Raw genomic sequence first — 15986 nt, 5'->3', positions numbered from 1 at the left:
CCTCTGCAGTTCGTTGGAGCGACCTGTTTGGTATGGTGGCCGGCTGGCCGCCATACGTGCTGTGATTGGCCAGTGCCCGCCCCCCCCGGAAATGGGGGGAACGGGCACTGGCCAATCACAGCGCGTCTTTTCCAGGACTTGTCAGAATCTAGTTGTCCCGCCCCCACCTGCCTCTCATTGGGCTACTGAACGCCCCCCTTCTGTGACGCACGCGGAAATTTCCAGCTGTCCCCCAGGAACAAAAGCTTCCTTGCCCAGGAAGCGGAAGCGCGCCCGCCGTGCCGACGCTTCAGAGCGTGTCTATGACGGACACTGTTCAGGGGTCTGCCATGAGAATAGTCACTCCAAAAAAAAAATTAACTAAATTGCACACATGGGGCGCTACAGCTGTGTTTAACAGTTCGCAAATGGCCATAACTCGTGACCATTGCTCTGGGGCTAAAGTGGTTCATTCATAATGTCTCTCCCCCCCCTTCCTAGAAAGTAAGTAAGTAAATATTGTACTTTTACTCCACTACAATTATTTGAAAACTTTAGTTACTAGTTACTTTGCAGATATAAATTATTACATTATAAAACATACATTAACCACTGTAGCCCTATTTTATACGTAGGCTATTTGAAAATAGCCAATCTACAAGCTCACAACGCGTCGCATCGCTTGTAGATCTGCTATTTTCAAACATTTTAATACTTTTACTTTTGGTACTTTAAGTACATTTGGATACCAATACTTTTGTACTTTTACTCAAGTCAATTTTGAATTCCGGACTTTTACTTGTAACAGAGTACTTCTACATTGCAGTATTGATACTTTTACTTAAGTAAAACATTTGCGTACTTTTCCCACCACTGCTTCTATGTCTCTCTCTCTCTTCCTCTGTGTTATGGTGCCTCCCACATGGTCTGGGCACCACATTGCATTCATGCATATCTCCTCTAGCAGGTCCCGTGTCAGTGCAGACTTTAGGAAGGAGGGAGCCGTATAGTGAATTTTAACGAGGAGGACCCTGGGAAAGGTTGAGAGAGGGCTCTGGCCCGGGACCGTGAGCGCTTAGCATCCATTATTCAACAAGCCCTTGAACTGTGTACGGGCAATATACGCCGACCCAGACCAAAACAAACAACAACCAACCAACAAAAAAACGGAAAGAACAAGAAATATCCTATCATTAGGCTTTGTTTTGACGGGCTCGTGTAGTCCAATGCTAGTCTGTACTTAATGAAGGCACAAAAACACCTTTTTATCATCTAGCCTCGGACTGTTTATACAGCGTCTGAGCTCACAGGACCTGATTTTACAGTTCTTTAAAACAGTGGTTCTCAAAGTGGGGTCCAGGGACCTTCAGGGTTCATTGAGGGGGTCCCAAGTGGACCCGTACAGGTCTGTCATTCGGAGAGCAATGGGGGGTCCTTGAAATTTAAACATCTGAGAACCACTGGCGTATAATAATTGCGCTTCCTTGGAAGTCCTGAGTGGAGGCACAGCAGGAATAATCATTTCAAAGGGGTCATCAGGTGGGCAATAGGGCTGCAACTATCCATTATTTTATGCTTAATGATTGTTTTATTCATTTCTTTTGATTAATCAATTAATAGACAATCACAAAAGTGGTTTAATTTTGTACATCAACAAATCAACGCGGAAAAAAATCTAAAAGGTCATTTTGTTTATATAAGGGACTGAATTGATCAATCTGATGAACCACTTAAGCCATATTTTATACTTGTTAACCCATTTTGGCGGGAACCCCTATTTGTAACTATACCTTTCAAGACGGGAACCCCTTTTGGGGTTCTTGTTGCTATGTACAGTATATAGCAACATACGTTTGTTATAATTTTTGAATAAATATTTGAAGTTTTTAGGAAAACTTAGGTCAGGATTTAGAAGGCGTTTTTAGAATCAGCTTCAGGTCTAAATTAAGCTGTATGTAGCCTACAAGCTCACAACACGTTTGGAGTTTGTAGATCAGCATGTAGATCTCATGATACGAGAGACCGCAGCATGAATCGGTTTATCAGTCAACTCATAAAAGCCCTATAGACAACGAGAACCATAAATAATAGTATTAAACCCTGGTTATGGACTGACATATACTGTAACAAATCGTCTCTGTCGGATGGAAACCTCATATGTCCAAAACTGTTACTTTTTAGGATTCAAATTAAAAAAGCAGCAGATCTACAAGCTTGAAACGCGTCACAAAGTAGATCTGCTACTTTTGATACTTTTGTGTGACGTTGTAGTATGATCAAGAAGGGCGTTAATTTATGAAAGAAACACAACAAGTTGAGATAAGAGGTTTCTGCCCGACAGCAACGATATAAAATATGTATACTAATACAGCAGGGGTCTTCAACGTTCTTAAGGCCAAGGACCCCCTAGCTGAGAGAGAGATGAAGCATGGACCCCCGGGCCCCACTACATAAATATACTATAAAGTATATAATTGATAGATTCATAGACGTGTTTGACAACACTATCATTGTGTAGCGTTGTGTTGGATTCATGTAAACGTGTATTTTCAGACAGTTAACCACTTAAACCCTCAAAACTTGTCCTTGGTCTGCTCTTTTTTTCCCTCTACACCAAACCTCTTTGCTGAAAATAGCCGATCTACAAGCTCCCAACGCCTCGCAGCGCGAGGCGTTGGGAGCTTGTAGATCGGCTATTTTCGGCTAATGTTCCCCTCAGAAAAGGGATGCTAGGGTTGAAGGGGTTAATGTAGAAAAATAAAAATCTTATCACAAAACGATTTGGCGGCACCCCTGTAGTAACTCTGAGGACCCCCTGGGGGTCCCGGACCCCCTGTTGAAGACCCCTGACTTATTGACGATATATTTAGTTTTTATAGCAACCTTCTCTCCTGGCCTCCTCGCAGCTCTCCTTGATCTTCCGGCGGCAGACAGCAGCCAGGGCAATGAGCAGAGCCAGCAGACACACTGCCAGACCCACCGTTACCCACAATGCAACAGGGGGGAACGCCATGTTCTGACCTGAAACACACAGACAGACAGACAGCAGAGACACAGTGTGAGACGGATAGAGACAGGCCCACACACACACACACATGGATGGGAGGAAGAATGTCAGTGAGAAAGAGACATGTGGACGGTCAGACAAAGTGAGAGACAGAGAGAGAGAGAGAGAGAGAGAGAGAGAGAGAGACCCAAAACCAAAGCAAATTTGAACGGTGTTAATTGATTATTTTTGTTAAACTACCGATTATCAATAAAAAATCACACCCTGTGTGAAGTGGGCGGTGTCTTGCTAGCTAATCACAATACTGAATGGAGTCAACCAATCATGTACAAAAGATAAATACATTTATTGAAACACTCTTTATGAAACCATAACTTTACGAAACCATAACTTTAAAAAAAACAAAATTTTGTTTTTTTTTAAAGTTATGGTTTCTTATATAGGGCTATGCACATGTGTCATGTGACACTGGCCAATCACAGTCCTGAATAGATTGTGATTGGCCAATCACAGCGCAGGATAATTGTACAAATTTCCAAACCTCACTTATAGGGGCGGTTTCACTGCCCAAGATAATTGTACAAATTTCCAAACCTCACTTATAGGGGCGGTTTCACCGCCCAAAAATATATATAATCCATTAAATCAGTGTTTCTCAACCAGTGGATCCGGGGACCACCAGTAGTGGTCCTTGAGGGGGTCCCAGCTAAATGATGGAGAGTTGGTAACCAAATGGACCCTTATAGATCTTTAACTCTTGAGAGTGTAAAATGAGGTTCAAAAATGAGGCTCAAACTTTTTGAAAAACATTTGAGTGACATAAACAATATGATATTAAATATAAAAATTAAAAATAAAAATTCATGGTGTAGATCCTTGAAATTATTGTTAAACATCCACATCGCTTAATTAAAGAATATTTTTTTTGTTTTGTTTTTTTCACGATTTTGTAACCCATTTTTTTCACTCAGTGCCAATTGCCTATGTAATCCTGGGCGCTACTCTCCCTCAACCAGCCTAGGGAGAGCCCAGAACTGAGCACATGCCTCCTTCAATGCATGAGGAGCTAGCAAGCCGCTACTTATCACCTCACAGGGGGGAGTTTCCCTGGTTGGACGTAACGCGTGGAAGGAACACGTTATTTCAACCAGTTCCTTTCCCCTCCATCAGGCACCCCAGCTTACCAGGGGGAGGCAGTATAGAGACCAGGATTACCGCATGTTTTTGTGAGGGTACCTACCCTAGAGGACACGGGGAGAACATGCAAACTCCACACAGAAAGGCCCTTTCGCCAACCCCACCTAGGGTATGGGCACTGATGACGCGGAGGAGAGGACACGCCTCCAGTGCCCACAGCGTCCCGGCGGGAATCGAACCCAGGACCTAAAATATAGCTGTGAGGCGACAGCGCTACCGAATGTTTTAATTGTTATTTTGATCAACGTTTGTCTGTTATCTCTCCTATGGTACCAACATCAATACAGCATGGAATTGGGTACAAAATCGTATCCAACGATAACAAAAACACTTGGGTCTGAGAGTCAAAATCTCATCAAATGGTGGTCCGTGGCTCAAATGCCGAATAAATAATGGACCTTGATATGAAAATGGTTGAAAACCAATTAAATCAATTAGTTTGATTAACTGTTGCCCCCCTAAAGTCTCTTCCTAGCTATTTGGTGTGCTGGGCCTGCTCTCAGCCCCTCCCCTCACAGCTGCGACTCAATCAGCACAGCCAGATAGCCTGCTCCGTGGCGCTGATAGCTGTCACTAGCCATTCCCTGCTACTAACACCCTGCTGTCCACATCTCACAGTCACCTCTTGTTTTAAAGGCTAATTAAAAATGTAGAGAACAAGACTTTTTAAACTGATAACTCCACCGTCCAAAGTTTGCCTGCACTTCTAAAAGGCAGCAGCAGGAATGGACCCCGACCGAAAGAAATCAATAGTCCACTCTGCCTCCGACATCTTAATGCCAGTCTGGTTGCTGTGGAGAGAGGGGTGTGTGGAAGTGATGGAGCTCCCTGTCGGTTAGCAGACATCAGAGGGTTTTTTTTTTTTTAATTGAGGCCCCCTGCTATGGAGCCCTGGGTGGTGTTGATAGGTGGACATGGTGGGATTGCTAAGACCTATTGGTTCTCAACCTTTTCAGGCCGTGACCCCGCAAAATGATATTTCATATTTGAACGATTATTTAAAAAAAATGATGAAACAAGCAGATCTACAAGCTCACAATGTGGATGGGCTATTTTCACTATTTCACCATTTCTGTACGCCTCTAACAAAAAACTTTATAATAATATATCACAACCTTTAAATGTCATTCTACTGCAGGTGACATTAACATGTCTTAGAGAGTAAGTAAACCTAACTTGCAAGATACCTGCAGGCACCCTGCGGTGCGTGGCATCACAGTGCTTATCTTGCTAACAGGAGCACCATGCTGTTAGCTTTGAACTGCATTCTCACTTAATTAGCTGACCTACTGGGAACCGGATTAGCTTCCAACTGTAAACTAGAGATGAGAACATTCTAAACAACTTTATAAACTTCTCCCTCCATCCCCCACCCAGTAGCGGCCTTAGCTATGATCAGTCGGGGGGGCCCCCCTGAGGGCGGGCCCCGTTTCAATTGAAACAGGTGAAACATAGCTAAGGCCTGTGGTGTTTTGAACAGGCTTTCTCTCTCTCTCTCTCTCTCTTTCTCTCTCTCTCTCTCTTTCTCTCGCCCTGTCTCGCTCGCTCTCTCTCCCCCACAACACACATACACACGCTGTTAAGTTGTACCTATTTCCTGTCAATAATAACCTGTGTAAAAAGTGTGGCATGGGAGGTAAAGGGACGATCAACGAAGAGGATCGATCAAGACAAGTTGTATCAATACGAGTTAAAATATGCCACAGACACTTTCAAATGAGAGGGCGATGCACAAGCAAGACGTTAATCATAAAGGTGGATGTTTTTAAAGCAAACATTTGTAACTCAAATCTTTGCTTCTGGTGGGGGGGGGGGGGGTTCTGGAACAAAACATTTTGAGATCGGGGTCCGCGGCCAAATACATATCTAAAAATCCTAACACTATGTTGCTTTATCAGACCCACAAAATGATATGTATTTGGCCGTGGACCCCCATCTCAAAATCTGTTGTTCCAGGGATCCCCAGAAGCACAGATCGGAGTTAAAAATGTTAGCCTTATATCTGGTCCTAAGCTCAAAGCCTGTATCAACAGAATACAATATGTCACAGACAAGGGGAAGTAGTGATGATTATTTTCCATTCGAAATGATAGAATTTCGTTGGAACGGCAGGCTCCATCGCGGGCTCGGCGGTGATGTGCTTTGATGGGTTCATGGACTCGTCTTTGCCAATTTATTTAATAACAGAACTGCAGGAGTAGCTTGTCACATTCTAATAAAACTGGTTTATTTGTGCATGCCAGAAACAGTCTAATACCATGTGGAGTAAAAGGATGTAGATCAGATTAAATCAGGGCTCATCTAAATGAATGGGGGCCCCACATTAGCTCTTGAAATGGCCCCAAAATCCCTGCCCCCACCACATTACCACAGTTATATCGTTGCTGTCGGGTGGAAACCTTGTATGTTCAAAAGCGTTACTTTTCAGTAAATTGGAAAAACTAGCGGTCTACTTGGGAACGATGCAAGTTGGGAACAATGAAAATAGGGAATGCATGCCCCACCCTGTTATGCTATGCCCGTTATACCCGTTGTCTGAGTACCCGTTTGAACTTTTTATCTGTCTGATATGGAGATCTCTGTATCTGTCTGTCTGTCTGTCTGTCTGTATATGGAGATCCCTGATGTTATCAGTATATGGCTATATATGGGGGGGGGGGGGGTGTTGGCAGTTCTGTAAAGTCCTTGTCCAGTGGTAAGAATCGTCTGTGTAGAATGTGTGGAGAATGTCTGAAAGAGTGCAAACTGACTGTGGAAAGTGGACTGACTAAGTAATCAAATGGCAGGTGTGGGGAATTTGACAGCTGTGTGAAATTTGCCAAATCAAGCCTAGGCTGGGGTTGCCATGGCAATCAATTGGCTCATTTGGGCCACAGCCACAGCCTTTTCTGGCGCTTCTGGCAAACCGCCCATCTGGCCGACTCGTCGCCGGGCACCGCACTCCCTCGGGTCGACTGTGACGTGTGTGGCGAATTGGAAGTCGGGCTGTTGAACGGTTCTCGAGATACGTGGATTACATACATACAGAGATTCGGTGCATTTATTGTAAGTGGATACAATGGATACAATGTAGTTATTATTTAGTCACATTCTCTCTTGTTCATACTTTTCTTTGGTTAAAGGGATTCTAGGCAACTTCAGAGATCAAAAAAAGAAAACAACTGTTGTCAAACACCGCCCCTCCACTCCCCCCCTCCTCATCAGCAGTTCGATCCCCGACCACCAGGGGGTGACGCAGGGGGGACTTTTGAACGTGCCATGACGAAAATAGGTTGCTTTATTCGGATACAAACGTGTCACTGCCCGCCCCTGCCGGTTCTCTGATTTTTTTTTTTTAAATAGGCTCTGTCATGATTAATTGACCACATATATGAGGTTAAACAACTAAATTCTATCCAAACGCTATCTTAAAAGTAAATTCCGTGCCTCAAAAAAGAAGTTTGAGAGCGTTTTAAGGTTTTAAAACCGAAAGTAAAAACACTGCAGAGAAAACAATGGCTGCCGTTCCATTTTGACGGGCAGAGCCGGATACCCGGATGTCAAAACATAAATAGTAGGGAAAATACGGATTTCAGAAAGAGGACTGCATGTGTTTCAATACAGGAAAACACCCCAGCATCATTACATAGTGGCTGATAGAGGGGACAAATGCAACATATATATATATATATATATATATATATATATATATATATATATATATATATATATATAAAATGTTTTTAAATGTAGGCTTAAAGTTACCTAGAATCCCTTTAAATATTTATGGAACCCACAGACAGCATTAGCCACTTTCACATTTCACATAATGTTCTTTTTTTGGGGCAAAAAGTAGCACATCTTCAAGCTCACCATGTGTGACATTTCAATGTGACTCAATGTAGAGAGACAAGAGGGCAGAGAGACAAGAGGCATGCAAGACAGGACAGGGGTCATGTTCCACCCGGGTCTTCACTAGGGGTACAACAGTTAATTGAACAAATCAACACAATGCAACGCACTGTGAGCTTGTAGATCTGCTATTTTGCGCTGCGAGCTTGTATCTGCTATTTTTGAACTTTTAAAAATCATTTAGCTTTTTTTTAACACAAATATTTTCTTCTGGGGGGTCACTGTTACAAAACATTTTCAGATGAGGGTCCGCAGCCAAATACATATCATGGTGGTCCTTGATCCGAAAAAGTTTGAGAACTACTGATTTAGAAGGCAATTGTAGAATCAGCCCCATAGGGTCTTAATGGGTTAATCATAATTCAGGCAAAAGTTTAAAATAATGGTGATAATGATTTGAAGTATGTTACCCAGCCCTAGAGAAGGAGGTTAGGTGTGTCAGTAGCCAGTAGGCATGCCCAGGGTCTACATTTTCTTACCTAAAGCCCAGTCCACACCTACGCAATTAGTTAGCAAATTGCAGCGGTCTGGACTGACCAGTTGCAGACCGGTGCCATTTGGGGATAATGGTTGCAAGTGGTTGCCGTTGCAACTTAGTTAAGTAGGTGTGAAGTCTGTGGACTCACTGGCCTTAATGTTTAGTAGTTGTTTGTGTTTTCCAGAGCATAGAAAAGGCAAGACAACGCCAGTTGAATTGGATAGCATCCTTCAACAGCCAGGGAATTCAAAGTGTTATGCTAATCATTAGTCATCACCAATGTCCCCGTCCTGCATCTATCTGGCAACAGTACTGCAGCAGTGGACATTCAAGGCAACATGATCTCTTTGCTATGAAGTAGAAAAAAACTGCCATCCAGGAACAGCTTGTGTTTCATTCATATTGTGTTTCAACAGTGGTGGAAAGTAACTAAGTATATATTTTTTGTTTTTTGTTTTTTTTCAAAATTTTCAATACTTTTACTTCTACTCCACTACATCTCAGAGGCAAATACTATACTTTTACTACATTACAATTATTTGACCACTCTAGTTACTAGTAACTTTGTAGATTCAGATTACAAAACATACACACAACTTCAGCCCTTAAACTTTGGCTATTTGAAAATAGCCGATCTACAAGCTCACAACGCGTCGCAATGTGACGCGTTGTGAGCTTCTAGATCTGCTATTTTCAAAAGATTACATTTTATACATTTTAAAACATGTAAAATGACTACTATACTAAGTACTTTGTACTTTTACTCAAGTACATTTTGGAAACAGGACTTTTACTTGTAACTTGCACTTGTATTTCTACATTGTGGTATTGATAATTTTACTTAAGTAAAAACCGTGAGTACTGTTTCAAAGATGCAGAATGTTATTGTGGGAGAACACACGTGGGTGGTATTAAAACCCAATGGGCTTGTGAATCAGCTTATTGTTAAGAAGCATGAAATATGACAGCGAAAATAAATAGTGCCTTCTATGATCTGTTACACAGCCAAATGTTGGAATAACAATAACAAATGTATGATAATTTTCTGATCACATCATTGTGTGGAGAATCTGTATGACGCATAGTGTCCCGAAATCTCTCCCTGTTTGTTTTGAGTTTAGGCTTGCATTTCACCAAGACGTAGACAGAAGCAGTTTGTTATTTATAGTGTTGGTGGGTTTGATTGTCTGGTAGGAAGCTCATCAAGTCAATCCTGAGGGATGTTGTCTCAGTTTTGTACAAGCAATCTGCACTAATCCGAATGAAGAAAAAAAATGCAGTGAAGGCCTGCCAGTTGTAACTGGAGCCCACACCCTCTGCCATAACATCTCAAATACTCAAGTAAAGTACACTACAGACACTCAAATAATGCACTTAAGTACAGTACTCAAGTAAATGTACTTTGCTAATGTCCACCACTGAGCATACAGACACACAATTCAGAATGGACAGCCGTGTTGTGATGTAGAGCGGTCTGTCTGAGGACCGTTTAGTCAGCTGGTGGAGAGCAGTGCTACCACTTAAACAGCTCATTGTGATGCCAGTGCGCACGCACACGCACACACACACACACACACACACACACACACACACACACACACACACACACACACACACACACACTCTGACTGGGACGCCTGCTAAAGGAAGGCACCGCCTGCCGCAACTGGTTTACATGCTACCTCTGTTACTCTGTCACTTACCCTGACTTACTGACTGACTCTGACTCTATGACTGACTGACTGACTGACTGACTGACTGACTCTGACACTGACTCACTGACTGACTCTGACTCACTGACTGACTGACTGACTGACTCTGACTCACTGACTGACTGACTGACTGACTCTGACTCACTGACTCACTGACTCACTGACTCTGACTCACTGACTGACTCTGACTCTGACTCACTGACTGACTGACTGACTGACTCTCTGACTGACTCTCTGACTGACTCTGACTGACTGACTGACTGACTGACTGTCTGACTCACTGACTGACTGACTCTGACTCACTGACTGACTGACTCTGACTCACTGACTGACTCTGACTCACTGACTGACTGACTGACTGACACTGACTCACTGACTCACTGACTGACTCTGACTCACTGACACACTGACTCACTCTGACTCACTGACTGACTGACTCACTGACTGACTCTGACTCACTGACTGATTGACTGACTGACTGACTGACTCTGACTGACTCTGATTGACTGACTGACTGATTCACTCACTGACTAGGCTGGAGGAACCATAGGCTTTCCAAGGCATAGAGGGGCGGATCCAAACCTAGCGCTGGGAGAAAACGCCGCTCCCTATTTCTTCACCAATATATGTGCCCGCCTCCCCTCGCCTCCCCGCCTCCCACTCCTAGGCCACAGTTCCTGCAACGTTACCGCAGGCTTTTTTTTTAAAACACTGACTGACTGACTGACTGACTGACTGACTCACTGACTCACTCACTCACTCACTCACTCAGTTGATTGCTCACTCCCTCACCCTCTAATTTGCTCATTTACTCGTATTCCCTTCTTTCCTTTCCTCCTTCCTCCCTCGCTGTACCACCTCCACCTCCGCTCTCACCCACCAGATGGCTTTTATAGATCTACCCTCTGAGAAAAAAGGCCGGGTTGTTAGAAACTTTATTCCAATGAATTCAGAGTCATTACTCAGTTTTAATGTGCCCACCTACACATCATACAGTCGTGCTTTGCCACGAGCCCACAGCGTCAAGGGAAGGGCAATAATGTCAGACAAATTGCGGAAGTAAATGGGCGCTAGGTCGTCCTAGCGAGGGGTTGCTTTGCCTCTCTGCATGCCAATAAGACAGCAAAGCTCGCATCTGGCTGAAACGCAATTTATTGAAATGCAAAAAAAAAAAAAGAGGGGAGAAGGCTCAGAGCAAAGATGCTGACAGGACAAAAACCTGTAGCCATCCGTCTCCGTTTGCCAAGTTTTCACTCTCCCGGTGAGCGTCTTCTCACCGAGAGGAGGTGTGACATGAGGAGGCCAGGTTTTATAAACCGCAGACAGGTACAGTAACTCAGTACATTTACTCGAGTACAGTACTTTTTGAGATACATTTTACTTTACTTGAGTATGTCCATTTTTCAATGCATCTCAGAATCAAATATTGTACCTTTGAATCCACTGCCATAATCCACTACAGTTACTTGACAACTTAAGTTATTAGTTACTTTGCAGATTTAGATTATTTAATCAAACAAAACATGCATTAACCACTTATTCCCTATTTCATACTTCCGCTATTTGAAGATAGCTGCTCTACAAGGCCCTTGTAGTCAGATCAGCTATTACATCTATAATGTTTTTACTTTGATACTGCAGGTAAATGTTGATGCCAATTACTATTCAAACTATTTGTTTAGAGGCATTCCACTTGTACCAGAGTATTTCTACACTGTGGTTTTGCTACTTCTATATTTAAATAAAGAAATCGGAGCACTTCTTCCAACCTCTGCGTGCCTTTGGCACGGCTGTTGCCGGGCGGAAGAACAACAACAAAAGTGAGCCGTTTTGATTGACACTTCAACCTGACCATAATAAAGGCTTGGGTAATTGAAGCAGAAGGCTGAAACAAATTCAAAGTCATTGGTTCAATATAACCCCAATATTCATGCTCATGTCTTCTTCCACACAGGCTAATCCCTGTCCTCTGACACCGCGGCCCGTCCTCGCCTTCCATCAGCGCTGTTGTTATTGTTTCTGCCAATCTCCGTCCTCCGAGAGCAGCCGTGCCAAATAAAGGAAAGCGAATAAAGAGGTTTAACCCGTTCACTCCGGGAGCGGATTTTAAGATTTCTTTGGCTGTTCAAAAATAGCAGATATACAAGCTCATAGCGCGGCACCGAGTGCCGCGCTATAAGCTTGTATATCCGCAATTTTTTAAAATTTGTGCAAATCTTAGAATATATATATGTTTTTAAAGCGAACATTTTTAACTAAAATCTTTGCTTCTGGGGGTCCTTGGAACAAAACATTTTGAGATGAGGGGTCCGCGGCCAAATACATAATCTAAAAATGGTTTCTAAATCCTAACAGTTGCTATATCAGTGGTGCTTCAACTTTTCCATACCAAAATGATATGTATTTGGCCGTGGACCCCCATCTCAAAGTATGTTGTTCCAGGGACCCACCAGAAGCACAGATCGGAGTAAAACAATTTCGCTTTAAAACACAAGATCTGCACAAATGTTCCAGGATTTTTCAAAAAATTGCAGATCTACAAGCTCAAAGCTTGTATATCTGCTATTTTTGAATAGCCAAAGAAATCTTAAAATGACACAGATGTGTTCCCGGTCTTAACGGGTTAAAATCGCCCCGACGTCTACGGGCCTGAATGTTCTGGCCCGTGGTGGTGCACATCAATCACGTCGCTGAGTGCCGGGGCCTCAATGTGATTTAGGTAAAGCTGCTGGTTTGATCCCACTCTTTTCTTTTCATTTTTTTTTGTAAAACTTTGCGTTCACTTCATTGTTTCTTCTTCCTTCCTCACTGTACTGAGTCACAATGCGTCTCTGTTGGGTGGAAACCTCATATGTCCAAAACTGTTACTTTTCAGGATTCAAATTCAAAAGCATCAAAAGTAGCAGATCTACAAGCTCAAAACACTCAAAGCGTGTTGCACGTGTCTCACATTATGCACCTCCATGTAAAGACACATTCAGGCACTAATGTGGTGTAGGGGATGGTTATAGGATGGTGTAGGGGATGGTTATAGCTCTCTGTGTGGTCTCAAGGTGGTGTAGGGGATGGTTATAGCTCTCTGTGTGGTCTCAGGGTGGTGTAGGGCATGGTTATAGGGTGGTGTGGGGAAAACTCTCCCCAGTGTTAGATGCGCCCCTCCAGAAGTCTCGCAAGATGAGATTTCACCCGTCCACTTGTAAACACTTACGGCGGCCCATTTGGGCCACTGTGGCGAGGTTTCTGTCATTATGAACGTCAGATATTTAAAAAAAAAAGAAATTGAGCGATACAAATACGCGATTTAGCACACAGACCATCCGCTCACGTTTTTAGCTGCGGTGCACTCTGGATGGGGTTATGAAAGTACCACTCGCCCTAGGATATAATAACATCATATAAAGCTAAGAAAAAGGCTATAGTCCAGAATTCTCATTTAAGCCCCATTTCAAATATAGTGAAAATAGCAGATGTGGGGTATTGAGTACTTTGACCTGGCAGCAGCTCTATAAAAAGGACAGGCCTTTGGTTCCTCCTCGCCATGAAAGAAAAACCTAATTGACTTTTATTTTTGCTCTTCCTCTTTCCCGCCAGCCTGTCTGAGATGAGCCCTGGGGCTCCTTGTAGCCAGAAGCTATCCCTCTGTCAGGGGACATTATTCTCCGCTGGTCAGTACATTAACCCTTTAAGGCCGGGAACGCATCTGTGTCATTTTTCGATTTTTCTTTGGCTATTTAAAAATAGCAGATATACAAGCCCATAGCGCGGCACTGTAGATCTGCTATATTTTTTTTAATTGTGAAAATTTGTGCAAATCTTTGAATATATATATACATTTTTAACTCAAATCTTTGCTTCTGGGGGTTGTTTTGAGATGGGGGGAGGGGGGGGTCCACAGACAAATACATATCATTTTGGGGGTCCTTAACATGAAATAACATACGTTTTTTTCAAAAGAAACGTTAGGATTTAGAAGACCTTTTGTAGAATTCCCCTAGAAGCAAATATTTTTGTTAAAAATTTTCGCTTTAAAAAATATATATATTCAAAGATTTGCAACAAATTTTCACGATTAAAAAAAATAAATAGCGGATCTACAAGCTCGTAGCGTGGCACGCGGTACCGCGCTATGAGCTTGTAGATCTGCTATTTTTGAATAGCCCAAAGAAATGTAAAAATGACACACAGACGCGTTCCCGGTCTCACAGGGTTAAGTGGCTCTGCTCTGTCCGAGGCAGGTAAAAAAGTGTCCTTGACAGCTGGAGAGAAAAGGCCTTTGATGTGTGCCGTCCTCAGGCTGGCAGAAGCCAGATGACAGGCCTGGGAGTCGTACGGTATGAGCACTTTATTTCACCGCCGGGTGCTGGCCAGAAGAAGAAGGGGGATAAAAAAACTCTGACCTATGATAAAATTACCAGCAGAAACTGAGCTCTCACATAGGATGGAGGGCAACCATTGCTTATTTTCTCACAGATTATTACTTTTTCCATTCACTGAATAACCCAGAAGCACTTTTGTATTTGGTCATTTGCTTTATCTTTTGTATATCAATGAAAATATATATATTTTTTTATAATCAATTACTATGGTTAACCACTTAAAGGAGTAGTTATTTTTTTCCCTAAATTGTTATCCCACGATTTTGTAACCCTTTTTTTCACCCGGTGCCAATTTTGTGATCCTGGGCGCTACACTCCCCCTACCAGCCTACGGAGGCCAGGGCCGAGCTCATGCCTCCTTCAATGCATGAGAGCCAACTGACCTTCTTATCACCTGAGAGGGGGGAGTTTCCCCGGTAGGACGTAGCGCGTGGAAGGAACAGGTTATTCCAAACCAGTTCCTTTCCCCTCCATCAGGCGCCCCGGCTGTCATGGGGGAGGCAGTATAGAGACCAGATGCGGAAAGATGCTCATGTATCCGGTAGGAGACTCAAAGGAGACTCTTTGAGTCTCCTACCGGAGAGACCGCAGGTCATCAAATTATTAGCTTAGGAATGGGACAAAAACTAAAAAATCTCGATGAATTCAATGCTTAATGGGGTGTGTAATTGATAGAAAATAAGTAATTTTTTGGGGTGAACTATACCCCTTTAAGCTCTGTTTTATACTTGGTTATACAACAATATTGCACAAAAACGTGCTAAAATAGCAGCTCTACAAGCTCACATCTCATCACAACGCATTGTGATAATCTATGAAATCGATTAGTTTGAATAACTTTGATTAACTGACTGGAAGAAGACACTAGAGGGGGCTTACAGGTTACAGCAGGGTGTTGTAACCTGTAAGCCCCCTCTAGTGTCTTCTTCCAGGGACTCAGGGAACCTCATTGCTCATCGATGATGCTCCCCCCAGTGTCAAGGTCCCATATGGAGGTGGTGTTTTATCATGCTCATCACTGGCCCCATTAAATAACTATTTATACCTTAGGGGTCTAACCATGGGTCACTATACTGTACAAAAAACATCTGTACTGCTGCATCTCCTCCTATTAGGCATAAAGGAGGGAGCACACACTCCAGGTGTGGTCCATCAAACAACTGAAACAAGGGTTTGGTCGATGAGACACAAAAAAGAGGGGGGGGGAATATTTATTCTGCTCGTAATGGTCCAATATTTTGACTCTACTGTATTATCATCTGGTCTCCAAACAAAACAGGATGGAAACTATGGTATAGTCAGTGGTGGAAAAAGTACTCAAATGCTTTACTAAAAGTATCAATACT

The 15986-nt window shown here is 43.0% G+C and overlaps 1 protein-coding gene across 1 annotated transcript in view; it reads right to left on the bottom strand.

Moving 5' to 3' along the window:
- Positions 1–15986, bottom strand: part of cd276 (CD276 molecule) — a 199916-nt gene that overhangs the window by 82270 nt on the left and 101660 nt on the right. The window contains exon 5 of the mRNA XM_080437751.1: positions 2863–3000. Within this exon, the coding sequence (XP_080293877.1) occupies positions 2863–3000 (138 nt within the window). The remainder of the gene's footprint in view (positions 1–2862; positions 3001–15986) is intronic.

The sequence above is a fragment of the Gymnoscopelus braueri genome (assembly GCF_963280865.1).
Source record: "Gymnoscopelus braueri genome assembly, chromosome: 1".
NCBI classification, from domain to species: domain Eukaryota; kingdom Metazoa; phylum Chordata; class Actinopteri; order Myctophiformes; family Myctophidae; genus Gymnoscopelus; species Gymnoscopelus braueri.
This window is presented reverse-complemented; position numbering and strand designations above follow the sequence as displayed.